General features: G+C 39.7%; 1 protein-coding gene across 21 annotated transcripts in view; it reads right to left on the minus strand.

Annotated features, from left to right (window-relative positions):
* The window catches only part of DST (dystonin), a 472,609-nt gene that overhangs the window by 240,188 nt on the left and 206,980 nt on the right, over positions 1–25,441 (minus strand). For all 21 annotated transcript variants that reach the window (XM_034648017.1, XM_034648015.1, XM_034648006.1 and 18 more), the window contains one exon: positions 15,227–15,288. In XM_034648017.1, coding sequence (XP_034503908.1) covers positions 15,227–15,288 — 62 coding nt within the window. The remainder of the gene's footprint in view (positions 1–15,226; positions 15,289–25,441) is intronic.

A 25,441-nucleotide genomic window follows, 5' to 3' on the forward strand; every position in this document is an offset into this window, starting at 1 on the left:
TTGCTTAAATGACTCTCATGGGAGGAAAAAAGTTTGTCTTCTTGTCATAAAAATAACTTTAAGTTCAAAAGTTATTTTGCTATTAATTCATCTTCCATTCTATCCAAATAAACCCCTGATCTGTATTCTCAGAAATGTTAATGTCATCAAAGTCTGTAAAATGGCTATAAAACTGTTACCAGGGCAGATTAAAGAGACATGACAACTAAATGCAACACCTAAACGCACGCTGGCCCCTACCCTGGAATTCACAATATAGTCACATTTCATTCCTTAATGCCTGTGTATAAACTGCAAGACTCTTCCCAAAATGCCAGTTATATTCTGTCACTCTTGTCCTCAAAAACTTTTAAAACCTCGTTGGCTAAACAATCACCTCTGTTTCTTACCTGGCTTCATCATCTATCCATTGTCTACCCAACCTGATCTCCTTCCAGCAAACGCGAGCAATCCAGTACAGCAGACTCCCTGTGCCCCTCCCCGCCGCACCATCCCCTCCTCCTCGGCACCCAGCTTAAGTCAACTTCCCCACCCTGGCACAGTCCCTGACTACTCAGAGCCCCCCAAACCTCCCAAATCTCATCTCTTAAAACCCTTGTTGTTTGCCACCTTGGCACTTTATCCTAGGCTGTCCTGCCTATAATGGTTTAAATGTTTAATGGTTTTACATATGTGTACTTAGTATCTCCGACAAAACAGCTGCATGAGGGCGCCTGGCTGGCTCCGTTGGTAGAGCATGTGACTCTGGATCTCAGGGTCTTGAGTTTAAGCCTCACGTCGCATATAGAACTTACTTTAAAAAAGAAAAAAAATAGCTGCATGAAAAGAGTAGTTCCTAAACTGTACTTCAAATACAGCCCTGATTATACTAAAATTCAATACAGCACAGTTGAAAGCAAACAGTGTTATTATGGGCTTTTTTTCTTGATGAGGAATTTATCACCAAGGTATCATTATTCTTCATGATGAGAAGACGTTCAGAATTTCTCAATGCCAGGCTACTATTCATCTAGATGAAGCCATTTCATACTCTTCCATGTACCTCTTTTGCTATCCTAAAATCGACTACTTCTTCACATTTTTAAATCCTGATTTGCTTCTAAATTCTACAGTCGGCCTTTAACAGACTTTTCCCCAAAAAGCTTTCAACCCTTCCTCTACTACACACACTGTAATCCCTTTACCACAACAGAAATGACTTAAATGTCAAGTCGTATTTGTAGAGAAATCAGACCAATGTCCAAATGTCAAACCCAGCTTCTCCTTCAGCTTTAATCACTCAACTCTAAATTCATCCTTAAGAATTCAAAGTAGTCAAGACAGCAAAAGATCTGTAGTGAGGCAGACTGGGATACATTTTTCACTTCCTCCTTAGACTCCTTTTCCAACTTACGGAAAATTACGTATTTTTCACGGAGTCCTAAAAATTATTAGGTGTATAACTTTGGGAAATTGTGGAACTTATCTGTCCATCAATTTTATCATCTATAACACTGGGATAAAATAGGACCAGTCCATAAGGGTAGCTGTGAGAATTAAATAAACTAAGACATGTGGGGCGCCTGGGTGGCTCAGTCGGTTAAGCGTCTGACTCTTGATTTTGGCTCAGGTCATGATCTCAGGGAACTGGGATTGAGCCCTGCGTCAGGCTCCCTACTCAGCAGGGAGTCTGCCTGTCCCTCTCCCTCTGACCCTGCCCCCTGCTTATGCGTTCACTGGCTCTTTCGCTCTCTCTCAAATGAAAAAATAAAAAATCTTTAAAAAATTAAAAAAGAAATTAAAAAATAAATAAACTAAGACATGAGAGTGACAGATCTTGGCACATGGTTACCTCTCAAGTACTATTAGCAGCTATTACTAACATTGGTATTAATATTATAAAGATCCTAGCATATAGGCTCAATTAAACATAGCTATTATTTTCTAAACCGTATTAAAATATTTTTGGTTATAGCAAATGAAACTTGGATAATTATAATATTTATCCATTTATCTATGACGGGGCTTCTAAAAATGTGGCCTCAGCTTAGCAACATCAGCATTTTGTTTGTTAGAAACACAAATTCCTGGAACTTATTAGAAATGGAAATTTTCAGGCCTCATCCCCAATCTAGTGAATCAGCTCTTGGGGTAAGGCCCATGATCTATTTTAACAAGCCGTCTCTAAGCAAGTCTGATGCAGCTAAAGTTTAAGAACCACTCATATAAACTTAAGGTCTTTAAAATAGACATATTATTTGCAGATTTTAAGAACCAAAAAGCTGCCTTATACTTTCAGAAGATGTATTTTTCATTAGCCCTTTATAAAGTCAACGCCGCATATATTCTCCCATCTCTTCTGTGCCCATAGATGTAAAATCACTCAAGAAGTATGCAATGGTCAAGAGCACAGAGCAAATTAGAGCTTTTTCTCTACTCTCTAAAAGTTATCACTCTGTTCTCAGCTTGGGGATATACATTTCCTTCCAGTCACCAAATCAGAAAATAAAAAACAGTGTGATTGATTCAGGGGAGCCATGAAGTCACTGACTTTAAAATCTGGACAAAGGATATCTAGGCTATGAATAAATGAAGCTTTCCAAAGACAAGATGGAACAGAGTCAGTTGGGTGTCTCCCGTGGTAACCAAGCAGGTAACTATCACATAGGGTGTGGCACAATATTGGAATCCAGGGCCCCTTCCTCTCCAAATGCATTTATGTATCAATAAATTAAAATTCAGATCAAATATCCTATAATATAATGTTAAGGGAAAAATTTACAGTACAGCTAACTGGTACAGAGGAATTTATCACCACTATAACCTGCCAGTTAGATGGACCCAAGGCAAGGAAAGCCCATTATATGGACTTCTTCAGACTCCAAAGTTCTCCTAAAAATTGTTCATTCCCTTAAATTATTCCTCTTCAATACAGCCTCTCAGTCATGGTTCAAGTTCTAATTCTGGGTCTAAGTAAACAATTAAAAGAGAATTTTCTAATCTTTGGTAACTATTGAGGTATTTCAGAAACCAAAGGGCTTCCTTCTTTCTTGTTTTCCCCAGAATAAGGGAAAAGCTAAATCATAGGTACTTCAATCTTAGGTACCATTTCTTTTTTTTTTTTTTTTAATTTTATTTTATTATATTATGTTAATCACCATACAGTACATCCCCAGATTCCGATGAAGTTTGATGCTTCATTAGTTGCGTATAACACCCAGTGCACCATGCAATACGTGCCCTCCTTACTACCCATCACCAGTCTATCCCATTCCCCCACCCCCTCCCCTCTGAAGTCTTCAGTTTGTTTCTCATAGTCCATAGTCTCTCATGTTTCATTCCCCCTTCTGATTACCCCCCTTTTCTTTATCCCTTTCTTCCCCTACCGATCATCCTAGTTCTTATGTTCCATAGATGAGAGAAATCATATGATAATTGTCTTTCTCTGCTTGACTTATTTCACTTAGCATTATCTCCTCCAGTGCCGTCCATGTTGCAGCAAATGTTGAGAATTCGTTCTTTCTGATAGCTGAGTAATATTCCATTGTATATATGGACCACAGCTTCTTAATCCAGTCATCTGTTGAAGGGCATCTCGGCTCCTTCCATGATTTGGCTATTGTGGACAATGCAGCTATGAACATTGGGGTGCATATGGCCCTTCTCTTTACTACGTCTGTATCTTTGGGGTAAACACCCAGTAGTGCAATGGCTGGGTCATAGGGTAGTTCAATTTTTAACTTTTTAAGGGACCTCCACACTGTTTTCCAGAGTGGCTGTACCAACTTGCATTCCCACCAACAATGTAGGAGGGATCCCCTTTCTCCACATCCTCTCCAACAATTGTTGTTTCTTGCCTTGTCTATCTTTGCCATTCTAACTGGCGTAAGGTGGTATCTCAGTGTGGTTTTGATTTGAATTTCCCTGATGGCTAATGATTTTGAACATTTTTTCATGTGTCTGTTAGCCATTTGTATGTCTTCATTGGAAAAGTGTCTGTTCATATCTTCTGCCCATTTTATGATTTGTTTATTTGTTTCTCGTGTATTGAGTTTGAGAAGTTCTTTGTAGATCTTGGATACCAGTCCTTTATCTGTGGTGTCCTTTGCAAATATATTCTCCCATTCCGTGGGCTGTCTCTTAGTTTTTTTGACTGTTTCCTTGGCTGTGCAGAAGCTCTTTATCCTGATAAAGTCCCATAAGTTCATTTTATCTTTTATTTCTCTTGCCTTTGGCGATGTGTCGTGAAAAAGGTTGCTCTGGCCGATGTCATAGAAGTTGTTGCCTATGTTCTCCTCTAGAATTTTGATGGATTCCTGTCTCACATTGAGGTCTTTCATCCATTTGGAGTTTATTTTTGTGTATGGTGTGAGAGAGTGGTCAAGTTTCATTCTTTTGCATGTAGCTGTCCAATTTTCCCAGCACCATTTATTGAAGAGACTGTCTTTTTTCCACCGGATGTTTTTTCCTGCTTTATCAAAGATTAGTTGCCCAAAGAGCCGAGGGTCCATTTCTGGGTTCTCTATTCTGTTCCATTGGTCGATGTGTCTGTTTTTGTGCCAGTACCATGCTGTCTTTGTGATCACAGCTTTGTAGTACAGCTCGAAATCCGGCATTGTGATGCCCCCAGCTTTGTTTTTCCTTTTCAACAGTTCCTTGGAGATTCGGGGCCTTTTCTGGTTCCATACAAATTTAAGGACTATTTGTTCCAGTTCTTTGAAAAATGTCCTCGGTATTTTGATCGGGATAGCATTGAAAGTGTAGATTGCTCTGGGTAGTATGGACATTTTAACTATGTTAATTCTTCCAATCCATGAGCATGGAATATTTTTCCATCTTTTTATGTCTTCCTCAATATCTTTCAAAAGTGATCTATAGTTTCTAGGATATAGGTCCTTTACGTCTCTGGTTAAGTTAATTCCAAGGTAACGTATGGTTTTTGGTGTTATTGTAAATGGGATGGATTCCCTAATTTCTCTTTCTTCAGTCTCGTTATTCGTGTATAGAAATGCAACTGATTTCTGGGCATTGATTTTGTATCCTGCCACCTTACTGAATTGTTCTATAACTTCTAATAGTTTGGGAGTGGATTCCTTTGGGTTTTCCATATAGAGTATCATGTCATCTGCAAAGAGAGACAGTTTGACTTCTTCTTTGCCGATTTGGATACCTTTGATCCCTTTTTGTCTTCTGATTGCTGTTGCAAGGACTTCTAGTACTATGTTGAATAATAGTGGCGAGAGTGGGCATCCTTGTCGTGTTCCTGATCTTAAGGGAAAGGCTTCCAGCTTTTCCCCATTGAGAATAATGCTTGCAGTAGGCTTTTCATAGATGGCTTTTATGAGATTGAGAAATGTACCCTCTATTCCTACACTCTGAAGGGTTTTAATCAGGAAAGGATGCTGTATTTTGTCAAATGCTTTTTCTGCATCAATTGAGAGGATCATATGGTTCTTGAGTCTTTTCTTGTTGATATGATGTATCACATTGATTGATTTGCGAGTGTTGAACCATGCTTGCATCCCAGGTATGAATCCCACTTGGTCATGATGGATAATCCTTTTAATGTACTGTTGGATTCTATTAGCAAGGATCTTGTTGAGGATTTTGGCATCCATATTCATTAGAGAAATCGGTCTGTAATTCTCCTTTTTGAGGGGGTCTTTGCCTGGTTTGGGGATCAAGGTAATATTAGCCTCATAGAATGAGTTTGGTAGCTTTCCTTCTGTTTCTATTTTTTGAAATAGCTTTAGGAGAATAGGTATTATTTCTTCTTTGAATGTTTGGTAGAATTCCCCAGGAAAACCGTCTGGGCCTGGAGTTTTATTATTTGGAAGGTTGTTTATCACTGACTCAATTTCTTCATAGTTAATTGGCCTATTTAAGAAATCTATTTCTTCCTGTTTCAGTCTTGGTAGTTTATAGGTTTCCAGGAAGGCCTCCATCTCTTCCAGATTGTTTAGTTTTTTGGCATATAGCTGTTGATAAAAGTTTCTAATAATCCTTGCAATTTCAATGGTGCTGGTCGTGACCTCTCCCTTTTCAGTCATAATTTTAATAATCTCAGTCCTTTCTCTTTGTTTTTGGACAAGTTTTGCCAGTGGTCTATCAATTTTATGGATTCTCTCAAAGAACCAGCTTCTAGTCCTGTTGATCTGCTCTACTGTGCTTCTGGTTTCTAATTCATTGATTTCTGCTCTAATCTTGGTCAACTCCTTCCTTGTCAGTGGGTTAGGCCTGTCCCTCTGTTGCTGTTCCAGTTTCTTGAGGTGAGAATATAGAAACTGCATTTTAGATTTTTCTATTCTTTTGAGTGAGGCTTGGATGGCTATGTATTTCCCCCTTAGGACTGCCTTTGCAGTATCCCATAGGTTTTGGACCGTTGTGTATTCATTCTCGTTGGTCTCCATAAATTGTTTAATTTGTTTTTTGATTTCCTGGTTTATCGAGTCATTCTTGAGCAGGATGGTTCTTAGCCTCCAAGTGTTTGAGTTTCTTCCAGGTTTTTCCTTGTGGTTGAGTTCCAATTTCAGAGCGTTGTGGTCTGAGAATATGCAGGGGATAATTTCAATCTTTTGGTATTGGCTGAGACCTGTTTTGTGTCCCAGAGCATGATCTATTCTTGAGAATGTTCCATGGGCATTTGAATAGAATGAGTATTCTTTGGTTCTGGGGTGTAGTGTTCTATATATATCTATGAGGTCCAACTCGTCGAGTATGGCATTCAAAGCCTTTGATTCTTTGCTTAGTTTTTGCCAGGGTGTTCTGTCTATTTCTGATAGTGGGGTGTTGAGGTCCCCTACTATTACTGTGTTCTTATCTATATGTCTCTTTATTTTGGTTAAGAGTTGGCTTGTGTATCTTGCTGCTCCCCTGTTGGGGGCATATATATTAATAATTGTCATATCCACTTGTTGAATACTTCCTTTAAGAATAATATAGTGCCCTTCTGTATCTCTCTCTATGGCCTCTAGTTTAAAATCCAGTCTATCTGATATGAGAATTGCTACTCCAGCTTTCTTTTGAGGTCCATTTGCGTGGAAGATGGTACTCCATCCCCTTACTCTAAGTCTGAATGCATCTTTGGGTTCAAAATGAGTCTCTTGTAGACAGCAAATGGATGGGTCATGTCTTTTTATCCAATCTGCAACCCTGTGGCGTTTTATGGGAGAGTTTAAGCCATTTAGATTGATAGAGATTATTGACAGATATGATTTTAATGATGCCATTTCTCTTTAAAGTCTTTGTATCGGTTGTGACTTGCTGCTCTGTATCACTCTTGGGGCCTTTTTACCTTTATAGAGCCCCCCTTAATATCTCCTGTAGGGCTGGTTTCGTGGTTACGAAATTGGTTAATGATTGGCGATTTTGGAACGTCTTTATTTCTCCATCAATTCTGAATGACAGCTTTGCTGGATAAAGGATCCTTGGCTGCATGTTTTTCTCTGAAAGAGCTTTAAAAATGCCCCCCCAAGCCTTTCTCTCATTCCAGGTCTCTGTAGACAGGTCTGACGTAATCCTGATACCTTTGCCTTGGTACGTGAGAAATTTCTTTGCCCTGGCCGCTTTCAATACTGTATCCTTGGATCTAATATTTGCGAATTGCACTATGACATGCCGTGGCGTAGGTTTGTCCTGGTTGAGCTTGGATGGGGTCCTCTCTGCCTCTTGGACACGAATGCTTGTTTCCCTTGCTAGATTAGGGAAGTTTTCAGCTACAATTTGTTCAAATATCTCTTCTAGACCTCTGTTTTTCTCCACCCCTTCAGGGATGCCGATGATTCTGACATTGGATCGTTTCATAGAGTCAGTAATCTCCCGTAATCTACATTCGTGGGCGTGGATTTTTTTAAGACCAGCTTCTATTTTCGTTTTTTCTTCTACTAACCCATCCTCCAATTCGCTAACGCGTTCCTCTGCCTCGGTGACCCTGGCCGTCAGAGCCTCTAGTTTTGACTGCATTTGGCTCATAGAATTTTTAATTTCTGTCAGATTCGCTCTCATTTCTGCCCTTAGGGATTCTATATTCTCAGCAACGCTTTCTCTGATGCTTTTTTCAAGTTTACTCATCATCTTGACCATTGTTGCTCTGAATTCCATTTCTGATAATTGGGATACATCCATATGTATTAATTCTGTGGCCGAGGCCAATTCTGTGGCAGAGGCCACAGACTCATTATCTTTTCTTTGCTGGGGGGGACTTCTCCTTCTCGTCATTCTGATGAAGAGAGATTGCAGGGTTGTCCAGAGCCCAAGTGTTGACTGGGACCCAGGCCGTGCGCCCTTGTTTTATAGAGATCTTAGGGATGTGGGCTTCTTCCTTAAAGAGTTTATTTATTTATTTGAGAGAGAGAGAGACAGTCAGCAAGAAAGGGAACCCAAGCAGAGGAGTGGGAGAGGAAGAAGCAGGTTCCCGGTGGAGAAGCCCGATGAAGGACTCCTTACGGAGCGTTGTGATCACACCCTAATCCGAAGACAGGTGCTTGGTGACTGCGCCACTCAGGCGCTCCGGGTTGTGGGCTTCTTGATTTTTCAGCCTGCCTTCTGGGGGAGGGGCCTGCCTGCAGGTACTCAGAAAACCCTGTTTGGGTAGAGTCTCTGTGTCCCTTGCGAGGGGGGATGGGGATGGGCACCCTGTGAGCCGGTATTTCCGGGCTTTTGTTCTCTGGCGGCTTTCCCTGGCGGTTTGCTATGCCTCTTCTGAGAGAGCAGCAGCGGCTGAAATTCAGCCTCTGTCTCAGAACAGAGGGATCGCGGATCGTTCTCCACTGATGTTCTGGCCACTTTAACTCTGTTTCTGTTGGTGCTGCTCAACCCTGCAGCATCCCGGGCTGTGCGCCCCACACCCGGCGTCCCAGCCCTCACTTCCAGGGCCGGCACGTCTCTGTCCTTTGTGTTTCCAACCCCGCCCGCCGCCAGCCGCCCCGCGCGGGCTCCCGGAGCTCCCCGTCTCAGTCTGGTGTCTCACGGGTGCTGACCGCGAGTCCGCCTGCTCCCCCGTGCAGGTGGCCCTCCAGCCGCCAGCCGCCCCGCGGACGCTCCCGGAGCTCCCGGTCTCAGCCTCGATCCAGTGAGCACACCGGAGCTCCGGAGCTCCGTGAGATGCTTGGTGGTGCACGCTCCCGGCTCACGGACTCAGTCTGCCGTTTCCAGAGTGCGGGTCCGCGGTCCGCCCGCTCCCCGGTGCAGGTGGCCCGCCAGCCGCCCTGCGCGCGCTCCTGGAGCTCGCGTTCTAAGTCTGTTGTCTCGCGGGTGCCGTCCGCGAGTCCGCCTGCTCCCCCGTGCAGGTGGCCCGCCAACCGCCAGCCGTCCCGCGTGCGCTCCCGGAGCTCCCTTCTCAGCCTGCTGTCTCAAGCGTGCGGGTCCGCGGTCTGTCCGCTCCCCCTTGCAGGTGGCTACCGCTTCCCGGCGCCCTGACACGGCGGCTCCCTCCCCCTTCTGTTTAGCTTCCGATATCTGTGCGCGGTTTCACGGCTCCCCGCTTCGTACCTCGATACTCAGCGCTGGAGATGTTCATTTGTAGAGATCCAGATGTATCTTCCTGCGTCTCAGGCTGATTCCGTGGATATTCCTGCTGGTCTGGTACCTATCCAGCTCAACTCCGGGGACCGGCTGAAAAAGGGGTCCCCTACTCCTCCGCCATCTTAACCTCCCTCCTTAGGTACCATTTCTTACACTACCGTCTTGCTGATTTCTAAACAGCGAGAAGGAATTGCATGTGACGAATAACAACGAAACTAAATAATGATATAAGGCCCTCTCTTTATAAAGTTCCATAGGTAGAATGGACATTAAAAAAAATACTGTAATAAAAGACTGTCACCAATTTTATGTCTTAGAACAATTCTCTGGGTAAAATTTACCAAACTGAAGTCATAAACATTTTTGATAACCACCAGCTCATGGTTTTTAATACCATAATTAAAATTATGCTAAAGAATAATACATAAATGTTACCAGCACCAATAATTTACCTAAATATCCAATTTGCAAGGTAAGCAATCCAGTCTACTCAGTGTGTGAAGAGACTTGCAAAGGGAGCAGACTTGAATGTGTCAACTGGACTCTATTATTAAAGTATTCTGAAGAATGATGCATCCAAAGGAAAACACTCTTGCCAACACAGTCAGTTTAAGGACAGGCTTAGTCCTACAACTGAAATACCAGAACACTAATATTTAAATACATTTAGAAAAATGCCAGAGGCATCTGTTCACCCGCAAATGTAAGTTTTAATTAAGCAATCTGTTTACCTTAAACAAATGTAATTTTAGCTCTGGTGAATATAAAATAAGGCTATATTGTTTTTTTAATATAGTTTTTCTCCCCCCAAAAAAATTTTCCCCCAAATATTGTAAGGAAAAAAGTGTTTACACATATGGATGTAACAGTAACTTAAGCAGTCATTTCAAAGCTCCGCAACGTTTACTTTTCTCAGTCATATAAACTTGTAAAAAACTGACCATGCCAAAATCATCCCCTAAGCACTGGTTTATGCTATTCTGCAGCTGCATAAACCATGACTTCCTAAATCACAGGGAGTAATTGGTGAGTAGTTAAAACTACAGGTAGAGAAAAGTAAACAACCTCAGAGCCAAGGGGAACCCGTTGGCAGATCCGCAACCCGTCACAGTGCACAGGGAAACCAAACACTGGACACAGCCCCTTGTTCTAATTCATATTCTCATCTCATGCAGTTCTACCAGTACAGTTCTCCCTTCTGTAAAGGAAGGAAGCAGACTGGAGGATGTTTCCACATCCTCCACATGCCCTCCAGCTGTGAATATAAGTGCAACTACAACTGAGGAATAAAAATGGCCAACCTTTCACAAGTATGGTGGGCCTTCACTGACTCCCTTTCTGCAAGGAGAGTGTGTGGAAGAAGAGGAAAAAAGAGGAATAAAAAAGACCTTTGGCCCCAAGGTCAATCCATAAATGACTGGGGAGCAGTGTATAGAGAGGAGAGGAGGGTATGGCTAACAGGATGACCTCAAATAAGTAATTCTTCAGTGTCCCAGTAGGACTCTAAGGCAAGAAGGCAACAGGCCAATCTATCACCTCAAAAGATTATGAACCTAAATCCCAGCTGTTTCTACTGAAACGGAAGGTACTGGGGCCTCAGTCCATTAAGCATCTGCCTTCGGCTCAAGTCATGATCTCAGGGTCCTGGGATCAAGCCCTGCATCTGGCTTCTTGCTTGCAGGGAACCTGCTTCTCCCTCTCCTCCCTACTCGTGCTCTCTCTTGCTCTCTCTCTCTCTCTCTCCTTCTCAAATAATAAATAAAATCTTTAAAAAAATAAATAAAAGGGAAAGTACTTGAGGTAAGAAAAGGGATTTGGATGAGGGAGTTAGAAGGGTTCCAGAGGCAACTTACACAATGGGTCACTTAACATACTTTATGCTTCAATGGATTATCTCCTTTATGTCCTCACACTAACCTATCACTGCCACCATTTTACAGATGAGAGCCTAAGAAGGTTAAGGTCACACAAATAATAAACTGTAAGGCCTGGACGCAACCCGGTCTGACCTCTTGTTGCTTCCCATCTTTGGCTCACATTGCCACAGACTAGTAACTTTGAAGGAGCTGTTCTTCTTTCAAAGATAATTTGCTCTAACTTAGCAAAATATATCACTTATAAAATGAAAAGAAAAAACTCAGCGAAGTCAAATCTGTTCGGGGACTAAACCTCTCAATTGCCTCACTGCCCAAAACAGCAGAACTACCAAGAACAGTTCTCCCTGGAGACAAAACTGTGCTGGAGAGAACAGGGTAAAATAATTACATAATATTAAATTAAAATAAATAAATAATAATTTAGAAAGGGCAAAATTTCTAAGAATTATTTCAGAAGATGGGGAACACATCCCTAGCTGGGGTCAGCACTCCCCAGCAGCTGAGCCAAGGGCAGAGTCTCCAGACCCTAAACCCCACAGGGCCATCCTAAGGCACAACTCCGGGGCTGTGTAAGAGTACCCTTAGTGCACAAGACAGCCATTCCTCCCCTCTTTTTCCCTTTTAACCTCCTCCCTCACCTCTTCTTCTCTCTTTTCTTCTAGAACTCCCCTTATCCCCCTCCCTTACCCATGGTTTAAGGACTACTTGTGACTACAGTTAAAACTGATGAAATATAAAGAAGACACATAGAATTATCCAATTATCTAAATGATTTTATTCCCATTTTTTTCTCTCCTTACCCATTTTCATTTTATTGACTCATTTGTCATGTCCATCCTTTCCTACAATCCCATTTTATTAAATACTCTTCCAATAACATACCTCTCATTCATTGAAAAGGAATACGGTAAGGCAAAAAAGATATGGGACCTGCTTCTCTCCTTTCCCTGTTTCTCCCTTGAAGATGTTCAATATTTCAAGCAAGGAACATAAGAAAGTCAATACAGAGAAAACATTACTTTCTAATATTAATTTGTTTACTTAAAATTCACATACTCATATTTCCCACTAATTGGACCAAATGGATGCCTAAAGGGAAAAAGTCGAGCTTTTTTTTTTTTTTTTTTTAGTGAGACTAAAGAAGCTGACTACGTAGTGCAACATTCCTTTTACCATCATTTGAATGAAACATGGAAAAGATCACATGAAGGCTGCCCTTTCTCTGGTTAACTAGTAACAACACAAACCTTAATGGCCCGGTGCCTCTCAATGTTTTAGGGTATTTATTTTTCTTCACTTGAGCTTAAAGCTATAACTTCTAGACCTAAAAGAATGAAAGATTAAAAAACTATGTTCTCACGTATTTGAGTTTTGTGCCAGAAATTTGGGGGCACGATTTTTAAGATTAGAAAGGAAGACTACTTTGGGCTGATGCTAGAGCAAAACAGAACAAGAACAGAAGCAACTGACAGTGGGAGTCAGCCAAGCCTGTACTGTCTAGCTTTTCCCCACTCCCTACAGTGACTCCTCATTTAATAAGCGTTAAATTCTGACCCTATGACGTACTTCAAGAAACAAATAAGCGAATTTGACTGCAACCCTAATCAGCTGGACTGGTATCTATGCAATGGCTGTTGTGCATAAAAGAACATATTTTCCCAATTCTTACTTACAGAAGGCAGCAGAAGTAAGCCTTAAATCTTGAGAGCTGTCATTTTATCAAAAAAAAAAAAAAAACAGTCACATATTCCAGGTAAATCAGGCTTTGAACCCTTGCTGTCTGATTCTGAAGGCTATGTGTGTATAACCACTAAATTAGACCACAATGGGTAGTTGCTAGAAGAATTAAATGATTTAATTATGCAATGTATATTACACACAGTGAGAATACTCTTGCCAGGCACTGTGATGAATAATGTAGCCTTTGTCCTCAAGTAGCTCAGCGTTTGGGCAATTTTAGCAAAGGAAGTCTCCTTTTACTCAACCATTCAGTGTATGAACTACTCATAAGATGAATGGCCCATTCCAACATGCCTGGCACACAGTGCTGCGGTTCCTAGGGGGGTCACCTCATTTGTGTTTCTACTTCTCTCTGGTGTCCCCTGCTAACAGTTTTAATTTGATTATCAACCTGGAACCATAGCAGTTATGCTCCAGGAGATGTGGGGCAACCCGCTGAGCCTACCAACGTATCGACCTCAAGACAGCCACAGCTACAAGATTGCTAGGGCATCAGCCTCCAAAGGGGAACATCTTCATCAAAAACTCTGCTTCCTTTGGATTCACCTCAGAAATGGGGAACTCCCATCAGAGCCTTCCACTCCAAAGTTCCATACCATAAACATCAGCCCATCTCTGCCCTATGCTGTGGAAGAGTCCCACTCACAATATGTGCGCGATGAGACAAAAGCTTGGAAGAGTGGAGGTAAACTGCTGGTCTCCTTCATTAGTATTCACAATATATTTCCCCACAAAATCATCATAAAGCACAGTGTCTCAAACTTTTATCTCTTGCCAAAACACCAAAGGATTCAGCTCCCAGCAGTAACAGAAGCTCCCTACAGAAATGATTCTCAGTTGGAGAGTGGGTGACATGGCCTGCCTGAAGGATACGTCGGAATTGGGGAAAAGGATTTTGTCAATGGGTAGTGAGAGAGGGGACTAAAACATCCCTCAGGTGATTTTGATATGCCCCGTGAAATGAGAATCACTTTTACAGAAGGCTATTGGATGCTATTACATTATTGGTGCTACTTTGCTACATGATGCATTCAATAGGATTTGTGAGTAGCTTAGGAATATAACCATATTTAAAATAATGTTTCTTGGGGCGCCTGGGTGGCACAGCGGTTAAGCATCTGCCTTCGGCTCAGGGCGTGATCCCGGCATTATGGGATCGAGCCCCACATCCGGCTCCTCTGCTGGGAGCCTGCTTCTTCCTCTCCCACTCCCCCTGCCTGTGTTCCCTCTCTCGCTGGCTGCCTCTATCTCTGTCGAATAAATAAATAAAATCTTTAAAAATAAAATAAAATAAAAATGTTTCTTTGTGAGAAAATTCTAAGTCCCAAGGACCAGACATTAAAACATTCCCTGTTTCCAACTTTAGGACTATCCATAAGAGGGGGGGAAATGTGATTAACAGTTCATTGTGAAGTCATACAGGTGCTTTAGCTGAGGTTTATAAAAGGGCTTCAGTGGGATCCAATAACTCCATGAAATTGTATGCAAATTTTGTGTGCATGTGTATTTTTCTGGAGAGCTTATATCAGATCCTCAAAGTGTCCCAGAGCACAGAAATAAGTATTAATTTAATATTAATTTCAGAACCACGACTATTTACTACACAGAGAAATGTACACATAAGCAGGAATATCTGGGTCATACCAAGTACAAGAAGTTAAAGACCTCTAGACTTCTGTCTCTATAATCCACCTTTATTCTCACATAACCCTCTGCCATCCACATAAAGCCAATGCCAGAACTTGGTTTGAATCTTGAGAGAGAAAAATATCTTACTGAGTACTGAAGTTCTCCTATGCCCTACCACATAAATATTTACATACTTCTTAAACAGCCGAGATTTTTTTCAGAGTCCAATAATAATAGGTTTTAACTGATGTCACAGAATGCACTGTAATCATTGTGTACTTACCTTCTCACCTTCACCATTACCCACAGGCCACACACCAGATAATTACAGATAACTAAAATGCACATCAAATGCTCTAGAATTGAAACTTTCGATTTGATATTGAAAAGCTATGCTTCAGAGCTAGACAATCAATTCCTGCACAATAAATTAAAAGCATGCTAAACAATTCCAAGATGTGAAAATAATATTAACTGACCTTCATGAGATGCTGATTTATCCATTTTGTAAACGTTTTCTTTTGAACTTTGTCCCGTTCATCTGGAAGGGGAAAAAAAGATATAAAATGAAGTTGGTAAAATCTACAAAGAGGAGACTTTAGCTGTGATTATGCATATAAATAAAAATAAGGTATTCAAAAAATACTATTTAGTACATTTGGATTTTCCTGTTAAATTTTGGCAACTTACAGCTCTCTGTAAGAAAGTTAGAGAGCCACCTGTCAAACTGGTCTCTTCCCAGTGTTGCATTTAGCAACATTACTCCATTAAACAAACCCCTCTGCTCATTCTGTTGCATAAACTCCATCACAACTACCACTCCTAGGAAGTTGTCTGACAAAAACCTTACTAGCTTCAGGTGAGCCCTTGCACTAAACTTCCCTACGCACTTGACCACATATTACATCGCATTTGGTCTTCCAACTGAAAGAGGGAAGGTAGCTAGTGCCATTCTCATCTTACGGAAGAAGAAACCAAGACTTGGAGGGGTTAAAACACTTGTCCACAACTATTTAGCAGAACATTTAATAGCCGTGATAAAAGGCAGGACTTACATTCAGGTCCTTTGGCTGCAGTAAACTCTGGTTTAAGGACTAACCACGCTGCTTCTTTTCTAGACTCCAAGTTTTGAATTGTCCGGTAAAAAAGAAACATCCCAACTATCTCCTCACTACAGACAGCTGATACTGCCCTGGTTCCCACAGACATGGTACACAGAAGAGTGAGGGAAGGCCTCTTATGATTTAAGGAGAAAGAGTATTAGAATGTTTTGGTTCATCACGTCATTATTTCAAAAGAAAACCAGAACCTTCCGACATTTAGAACTGACATTCACAACTATACTACTTCCTCCTCACTGGTTCTAGCTCTTATTCCCCGTCTTCCTCCTTTCTGCATCTAGGATAGTGCTTTCTTCTTCCTTGGTGGTCTTTTTCCTTCCCTACCACAGTTTGAAATTCTCCATCCATTTCCTAGGCGTATAGGCTATGTCTTACTCTCTCCCTCCTCATTCTTCATCCCTGAGTGCCCTTAAACTATTTTAATGGAAATGAAGTTCCTTTGAAAATGTTTGTTCTATTTATTAAAGGTATTTATGGACATTGTTAAGGAGCTTGGATTCAGATGGCTGTACAGCAACACCCTGAACTCACCTTCTATAGACAAACCAAATCTACAGCCACATGTGAATGAATTCCCTCCGATAAAGACCTGAAAACTAGCTGAACGTCTCCTCTACAACAAAGGACCAAAAAAAACAACAACAACAACAACAAAAAAAAAAAAAAAAAAAAAAAAAAAAAAAAAAAAAAAAAAAAAAAAAACACAGGTAGGAGACAGGTAGGAAAGGCAGAGACATGGTCTCACCAAAAGCCCTACCCCCGGTGCAGTGACCCACAACTGGCAGGAATCTCACAAATGTGCTGCATGTCCCTGAGGAGCAAGGTATTTGTGCCCCACATCAGGCATCACAGCCCTTGGAACTGCACCAGAGAGATGGGCCCCCTAAACATCTGACTTTGCAAAACAACAGGCTTACATCCAAGAGACCCAAAAGGCCATGTGGGAAGGAGAAAGTCCACTCTTAAAGGGCTCACACAGACTCACTCACCCAGAATCCAGCACAAAAGCAGCAGTTTAAGAAGCACCTAGACCACATGAGAAGGAAATTCATGAGCTAATCTTAAAGCTTCTACTGGAGGTGCAAGGGCACCACCCCCTCCTTCTCCCACAGTCCCACTTCAGCCAGTAGGCGGCCTTGTACCACCCTGGGCTGCCCCCAAGCACTACTGAAGGTGATGGGCTTGCTTCAGCCCTAGGCTCTGCATGGACTCTACTGAAGCCAGCAGGCACACGCAGTCCACAAAGGGGTGACCCCTGAAGCTCTTGTCCCTGGTGGCCAGGGTGGGCTGTGTTGCTGGGCTCCATGGAACTGAAACAATAGAAGTGATATTTCTTGGCAAGCTACCGCTCCCAGGGCACAGCACAAACATTAGACTGAAACACACCCCCAGTATGCCTGTGGAAAAGGCCTATTTGCTTGTCTTGGAGCATTAGCCAAAGGGGCAGGCTTCAGGTTTACCATACATCTAGAAACCACGAAGGAGCTCTCAGAAAACATAGGCAAGAGGATGCCACCTTTGTACTTTCCCTCAGCCTCACTACAGCTTGCAGGTACTTCCCAGAAAGAGCTTATACATTCATCTGGAGCCCTGATTTTTCAACTGTTGCCAAGAAGACATCGTCTGCAGGCCCAGGAGAGGTTATGACTATGGTCCCACAGGACTGTATACATTTGCATTCTTTAAAAGGTGCTGCCTGAGGGTCTGGTTTCCAATCAGCCAGAAAATAAATGCTGACTGAGATCCCTTCCTTTGGAACACTGTCAGGGTTTGGCACAATCTCAACAACTGGGACCTCTCAAGGATAAAGCAGGCTGCTTAAACAATCACAAAAGTTTGAGAGACAACCAAGAGCTAGGGCAAGGTTGAATGATAAGGTCCATCGCCTACACAATACCATTCCTTCAAAACAGGGAGAGGTAGGTGATTTGCCTGATACACAGAAATGAACATAGAGAGACAAGCAAAATGAGGGAACCCAGGAATATGTTCCAAGCAAAAGAACAAGATAAGACCCCACGAAAAAACCTTAATGAAATGGAGATAAGTAACTTACCCGATAAAGAGTTCAAGTAATGGTCATTAAGATACTCACAGAACTTGAGAGAAGAATGGATGAACTTCAACAGAGATAGAAAATATTAAGAAAGTACTAAAAAGAAGTCACAGAGCTGAAGAATAAAATAACTGAACTGAAAAATACATCAGAATGGCTCAACAACAAACTAGATGAACCAGAAGAACAGATCATCCTGGAAGACAGGGCAGTGGAACCCACCCGAACACAGCAGCAAAAAGAAAAAAAGAATTTTAAAAAGTGAAGACAGCTTACGAGACCCATAAAACAACATCAAGCAGAATAATATTTACATTACAGAAATCCCAGAAGGAGAAGAAAAAGAATGAGAAAAAGGGACAAAAAACTTTTTTGAAGAAATAATGGCTGAACGTTTCCTTAACCTAAAAAAGGAAGGAGACATCCAGGTCCAGGAAGCACAGAAAGTTCCAAATAAGAAGAACCCAGAGACCCACACCAAGAGACACAGTAATTAAAATGTCAAAAGTTAAAGCAAAAGAAAGAATCTTAAAAGCAGCAAGAGAAAAACCACTTGCTATATAAAAGGGAAGCCCTATAAGACTATAAGCTGATTTTTCAGAAGAAATTTTGAAGGTCAGAAGAAAGTGGCATGATATATTAAAAATATTGAAAGGAAAACATTTCCAAAGAAGAATACTCTACCCAGCAAGTTTATCATTCAGAATTGAAAGAGAAATAAAGAGTTTTCCAGACAAGTAAAAGCTAAAGGTATTCATCACCACTAAACTAGCCTTCCAAGAAATGTTACAGAAACTTCTTCAAGCTGAAAAGAAAGGGCACTAACTAATAACAAGAAAACATATGTTTACATTAAGTAAAAACTGCACTGGGAAGGCAAATATAAAGGTAGTGGATTAACCATTTGTAAATCTAGTGTGAAGGTTAAAAGACAAAAGTAGTAAAATTAACTATAACAGTAAGTTAAGGGGTAAACAAAATAAAACTATGTAAGATATGATATCAAAAGCATAAAACATGAGGGTGGAGGCAAAGTAGAAAGTAGTTTTTAGAATGTGCTGAAACTCAACTTACTATCAACTTAAAATAGAATGTTACATACAAAGAACGAGACAGATGAATCTCCAGTAACCACAAAGCAAAAACTTATAGTAGATACATAAAAGATAATGAGAAAGGAAACGAAACCTAACACTAAAAAAAGTTATCAAATTACAATGGAAGAAAGCAAAAGAAGAAGAAAGGAACAGAGAGGAACTACAAAATTAACCAGAAAACACTTAACAAAATGACATTAAATACATACCTCTCAATAACTGCTTTATTTTCTTTAACATTTTATTTTTAAGTACTCTCTACTCCCAACATGGGGCTCAAACTCACAACCACAAGATCAAGAGTTGCATGCTCTACCAACTGAGCCAGCCAGGTGCCCCAGTAAATGCTTTAAATGTAAATGGACTAAATTCTTCAATCAAAAGACACAGATTGGCTTTAAAAAAAAAAAAAAGACATCTATATATTGCATATAAGAGACTCACTTCAGATCTAAGGACACACACAGACTGAAAGTGAACGGATAAAAAACATACTGTACGCAAACTGAAATGAAAAGAATGCTGCTATGGCTACACTTATATCAGCCAAACTAGACTTTATAACAAAGACTGCGTAAAAGACAAAGAAGGACATTACATAACAATAAAAAGGTCAATCCAACAAGAGGATTTAACAGTTGTAAATATTTATGCACTCTAAATATATGAAGCAAATATTAACAAGACCTAAGGGAGAAATCAACAGCAATACAATAATATTATGGTACTTTAACCACCCATTTATAGCAATGGATAGATCATCCAGACAAAAAATTAATAAGGAAACATTGGCCTTAAATGATACATTTTACCAGATGGACTTAATACATGTATACAGAATAGTCTATCTAAAAGCAGCAGAATACACATTCTTCTCAATTACACGTGGAACATTCTCCAGGACAGATCAAATGTTAGACCAAAAAACAAGTCTCAACAAACTTAAGAAGATTAAAATCATATCAAGCATCTTCTCTAACCACAGTGGTATGAAACTGGAAATTAATTACAGGAACAAAAATCACAAATACATGGAGATTAAACAACATGCTACTGAACAACCAATAGGTCAACAAAAAAATCAAAGGAGTAATTAAAAAATGTCTTGGGACAAATGAAAATGTAAATACAACAGTCCAAAATCTATGGGATACAGAAAAAGCAGTTCTAAGCAGAAAGTTCACAGCAATACAGGCCTGCCTTAGGAAACAAGCAAAATTTTAAATAAACAATCCAACTTCACACCTAAAGTAACTAGAAAATAAGAACAAACAAAGCCCAAAGTTAGTAAAAGGAAGGAAATAATAAAGATCAGAGTGGAGAATAGTTCCTTAACTTATAATGGGGTTATGTCTCAATAACCTCATCAGAGATTGAAAATATCATAGATTGATAATGTATATATTACAACAAACCAACAGAACATCACAGCTTGGCCTAGACTACCTTAAACATGCTCAGAACACTTACACTGGCCTACAGTTGGGCAAAATCACTAACACAAATCCTATTTTATAATAAAGTGTTGATTCATCATGTAACTTATTGAATACTATATTGAAAATGAAAAACATAATGGTTTTATGGGTACGGAATGGTTGTAACTATACCTGTGTCATCACATGCCTGACTGGGAGCTGCAACTGACACTGCCTAGCATCATGAAAGAGTATTATACCACATATCAGGGGCAAAAAAAAAAAAAGAAAAAAAAAGAAAATTCAAAGTACAGTTCCTACTGAATGCATCACCTTCACACTATAGTAAGTCAAAAAATCTAATTTAAACCACAAGTTAGGGACCATCTGTAAATGAAATAGAGACTAAAAAAAAAACAATAAAAAAGATCAATCAATGAAGCAAAGAACTGGTTCTTTGAAAAGATAAAATTCACAAGCTTTTACCTAGACTCACCAAGAAGAAGGGAGCTTAAATAAATAAAATTGGAAATGAAAGAAAAGTTATAACTAATACCAAAGAAATACAAAGGGTCATTAAGAAACTACTACGAACAAATTACACACCCACAAATTAAACCTAGGATGGATAAATTCCCAGAAACATACAATTTTCCAAGATCAAATCATGAAGAAACAGAAAATGTGAATAGATCAATTACTAGTAAGGAGATTGAATCAGTAATCAAAAAACTCCCAACCAAAAAAGTCTAAGAGCACACAGCTTTTTACTGTTGAGTATGATGTTAGCTATGAGCTTGGTATATATGGCCTTTATTATGTTGAGCTATGTTCCTTTTACACCTACTTTATTGAGTTTTTATCATAACGGATGTTGAAATTTGTCAAGTGCTTTTTTTCATCTATTGATAATATAATTTTTATCCTTCATTTTGTTAATGTAGCGTATCATTTTGATTGATTTGTGAATATCAAATCACCCAGAACAAATCCCACTTGATTATGATGTATGACCCTTTAAATTTACTGTTGAATTTGGTTCACAAATATTTTGTTGAAGATTTTTGCAACTATGTTCATCAGGGACATTGGCCGATAATTTTCTTTTCTGTGGTGTCCTGGTCTGGTTTTGATATCAAAGTAATGCTAGCCTTGTAAAATGAGTTTGGAAATGTTCCCTCCTCTTCAGTTTTTTTTTTTTTTGAAACAATTTGAGGATAGCTATTAAATCTTTGAATGTTTGATAGAATTCACAGATGGCCAAAAGCGCATGAAAAGATGTTCAACAACACTAATTATCTGGGAAATGCAAATCAAAACCACAACGAGATATCACTGCACACCTGTTAAAACGGCTGTTATCAAAAAGTCAAGAAATAACAAGTGCTGGCAAGAACATGGATAAAAGGGAACCCTCATACCCTGTTGGTAGGAATATAAATTGGTACAGCCACTATAGAAAACAGTATGGATATTCCTCAAAAAATTAAAAATGGAACTACCATAGGGTATTTGATCCAGATATTGGACTTCTAGGTATTTGCCCAGAGAAAACAAAAACACTAATTCCCAATGTAAAATCTCTAGGCACAAGTCTCCCCAAGAACAATGATATCAAATAATTGTTAACCAACATTATCATCCACAAAATACGTATTAATTCCTCTGTTGTCCCCTTTGGGGTATCATCTATACCTTACTCACCTTTGCCTACCCCACAGAAGATGTTATAGTGCTTTTATGCACTTAACAAATAAATACCTATAATGTGAATTAATTATGCTTCAAAAAGGACAACTGACTCTATAGAGGTAGATATACTACTATTATCTCTTAAAGCAATAATAGCATCTTAAACACCTTTGAGCCTTGCCATTCCTAAAGAGTTCAAAATGAACCTAAATTACTAGTACATAAGGCAAGAACAAAGAATAAGAAGCAACCTACTAGTCCTATTTACTGATAAAATGTAGATTCCATGCATCCCTCATTTACTCATTCATTCCCACATCTATCAGGCCGTATGATGCGCCCAGTGCCACAGTGGTACTGGGACCACCATGCTGGCAGAAAGTGTACCGGCCCTTGCTTTCCAGAGTTCATCATCTAGAGAGGGCACCTGACATGAAGACAGTGTGATAAGCATGCCAACTGAGCAAGCGATGCAACATTCACCATGTAAGCAAGCACAAATGAGAGAAAGACCAACCCTGCTCAGGGCAGTCAAATGGAACCTGGAGGAGAATAAGTAGATTAGCAAGACAGAAACCAGCCCCGTGTTAAAACCCAAGTGTCGTGATTCCCTCCAGCATTGCTTCCTTTACCCCAAAGATATAGTCATCTTTCAAAGGGAAGTGCTGAACACATCTCAACCACGGACAGGGTGCTGAAGAATCCAGCTCAGCTGTGTCATGTGAACTTTGGACAAACGAATGCAAACAATGAAACCTCTGCACCAAAGTCTAGTACTCATATCACCTTTTCGGCACTGCTTTTCCAAGCCTCCGGCAAAAAGAAAACAGAGTAGGGGAATAAAAAAATATTACTTCTTAGGCAATATCCACATTATTCCCATCCAATTAATAACCTAGGACCCTAATCTTAAATCAACAAGAAAAAAAATTTAAATGTATTATTAATTAAAAATCTTCATACTTCAAGGATAGACAGCTTTCATATCATGTTACAGAATATGAGATTAAGGCATTCCTGTAACTATTCTCCAAAATTTTATTAATTTTTTGGATTATCATGTAATACAAACTCTAAACAAATTTATTCTGCCTCATTAAATTTAATATATGTACATGTTATATATAATTATATATGTTATATACAACATGTAATTATGTACATAATCATGTATACTATATAAATTCTTCTCTTGGCACATAATGGTTAATAAAATATATTTCTTATTTTCTAAATTAATAAAAAGTTGTCCTCTATCTTAAGGAATATGAAGAAATAGAACATATGTTCTAAAAAAAATCACTTATTAATTTCTTACCCACATGGTATAAAAAAAATAATGATTCAATCAAATAATTTACCCCTGGTACAGATGAGAGATTCACTTAAATAATACAACTCTAAAAAGGTTATTTTGATCACTCTGGTTTGGATGTGATGGTTTGTGCTAGAGGCTCAAAACCACTGCTGAAAATGTAAGATGGAAGCTAAATATCTGGCAGGTAATGCTGAGGTAACATACCTGGGAATTATGACCCACAGATAAAGTACATGAGTAAGGTCCCAAAAGTAAAGTTAACTAAATAACACACACATTTCCTAAATTCTGATACTCTTTCCTAACAGTAACACCTAAACCTTTTCTTTTAAACCATGATCAACCCACATGACTCCCATTCGAGTATACCAAGGCAGGTTCTTCAACACTAGAAGCTTCCCACAGTGCAACAACAAGGGCCTCAACTTCCTTCAGGAAAGCCACTTAGGATCAGGGAATAATTTATGTCAGGGGAGACAGTGATTTGCCACTTTCCGCAAGCATTATTTCAAAAGGGAGTTATTTCAAAAGGGAGTATTCCAGATTACACCATCTAAATTTTCCAATTACAAGTCTCATAATGGTTCTTTATTTCATTTCAGTAAGGGATGTCTAACGCTGAGATTTATAGTTAGGGCAATGTTGCTATGACAACAAAAAGGGAAAACCATTCCTGACATTTTAACCAATTTTACTGGTTTTACAGACTATCCAGTTATTTTTCTGAATGAAGTTTTAGAACATTCCTCTATTGGAAAATTATTTCACTTACAGAGTAAGTTCCAAGTAAAAATATACATCTATGATCACTTTATAAAGTACAACCTGGCTGAAAATACAAAATGACATAGAATGCAAAGAATAACAGCATTTGGAAAAAACAAATGTGCAAAAAGGGCACTGATTACTATTACAACCTCCGCTGACTGGTCTTCAGGAAAATCCATTCGAAATTAAATCCACTTAGTATCACACGTAAAATAAATATTAGGATTATTTAAACACATATCCTATGTACGACAAGAGGGTGAAAGTTCCCTCCAGGGAGGCTCAGAAGTTATTATGTGAGCCTGTCCAGATTTCTGAAGGGTGCTTGCAGCCTGCTAAACTCCCGCCACACAAACCAACACAGGTAAGGCAACTTTCCTTTCTCAGGTCTGAAAACATGAAAGTGATATTACAGGTCAAACTACTAACCCATACAGCACATCAGCCCCACCAGCTTTGCGTTCCAATCTTGATCATTCCTCATGAGCTGCCCCATCATTCTGTGAGAAATGTGTCCAATAGTCCCCTAAACTTTCCGTACAAACTCTGATGTGTCAGAGTCCTGTTAACTTTCTATGTAGAAAGAAAAACACTGACTAGACACTCCCACTTGCAAGCTGAAAACTAGTCAACTCCCCCTTTTAAACAAACATTAGCAAAGCCAGCCTCCTGCACTATTTTGTACAAGATAATACAACTATTACTAAAAAAAAAAAACAAAAACAAAAAAAACCCACTAAGTTATCTTTCTCCTTTTAATTTTAAGCAGTTCATACGAAGTCCCTTAAAAAGAGAGTTTTGATTTCCTAACTTTTTTTGCAACGAGTCATACCAATAGGATGTTACATTTCACTGCTGAACTAGCTCATCACATTCTCTAACACTCCAGGCAGAATTCCCCTGGAATAAAAAACAACACCCAGCCGAACTTGTTTAACTCATCCCTGATATGCATGCTACGAAGGTGATTTAGAAAGTTCAACTTTATATGCTAGACACATAACCTTCAGGGGGAATTCCACCATCAAGTATTTATGTACGCTTCACAAAAATTTTCACTTCAATCACAATTCTTTGAGCAGGATGGTACCTCTTCATTTTAAAGATATAAAAACAAGATTTAGGGAGATTAAGAAACCAGCCTAAAATTCCACAGCCTAAATGGGATCTTTAATCTGATTCCACCTGAAACTGATGACAATGCAGAGCTGATGAGCAGGGAGC

The sequence above is a fragment of the Ailuropoda melanoleuca genome, chromosome 19 (assembly GCF_002007445.2).
Source record: "Ailuropoda melanoleuca isolate Jingjing chromosome 19, ASM200744v2, whole genome shotgun sequence".
NCBI lineage: Eukaryota > Metazoa > Chordata > Mammalia > Carnivora > Ursidae > Ailuropoda > Ailuropoda melanoleuca.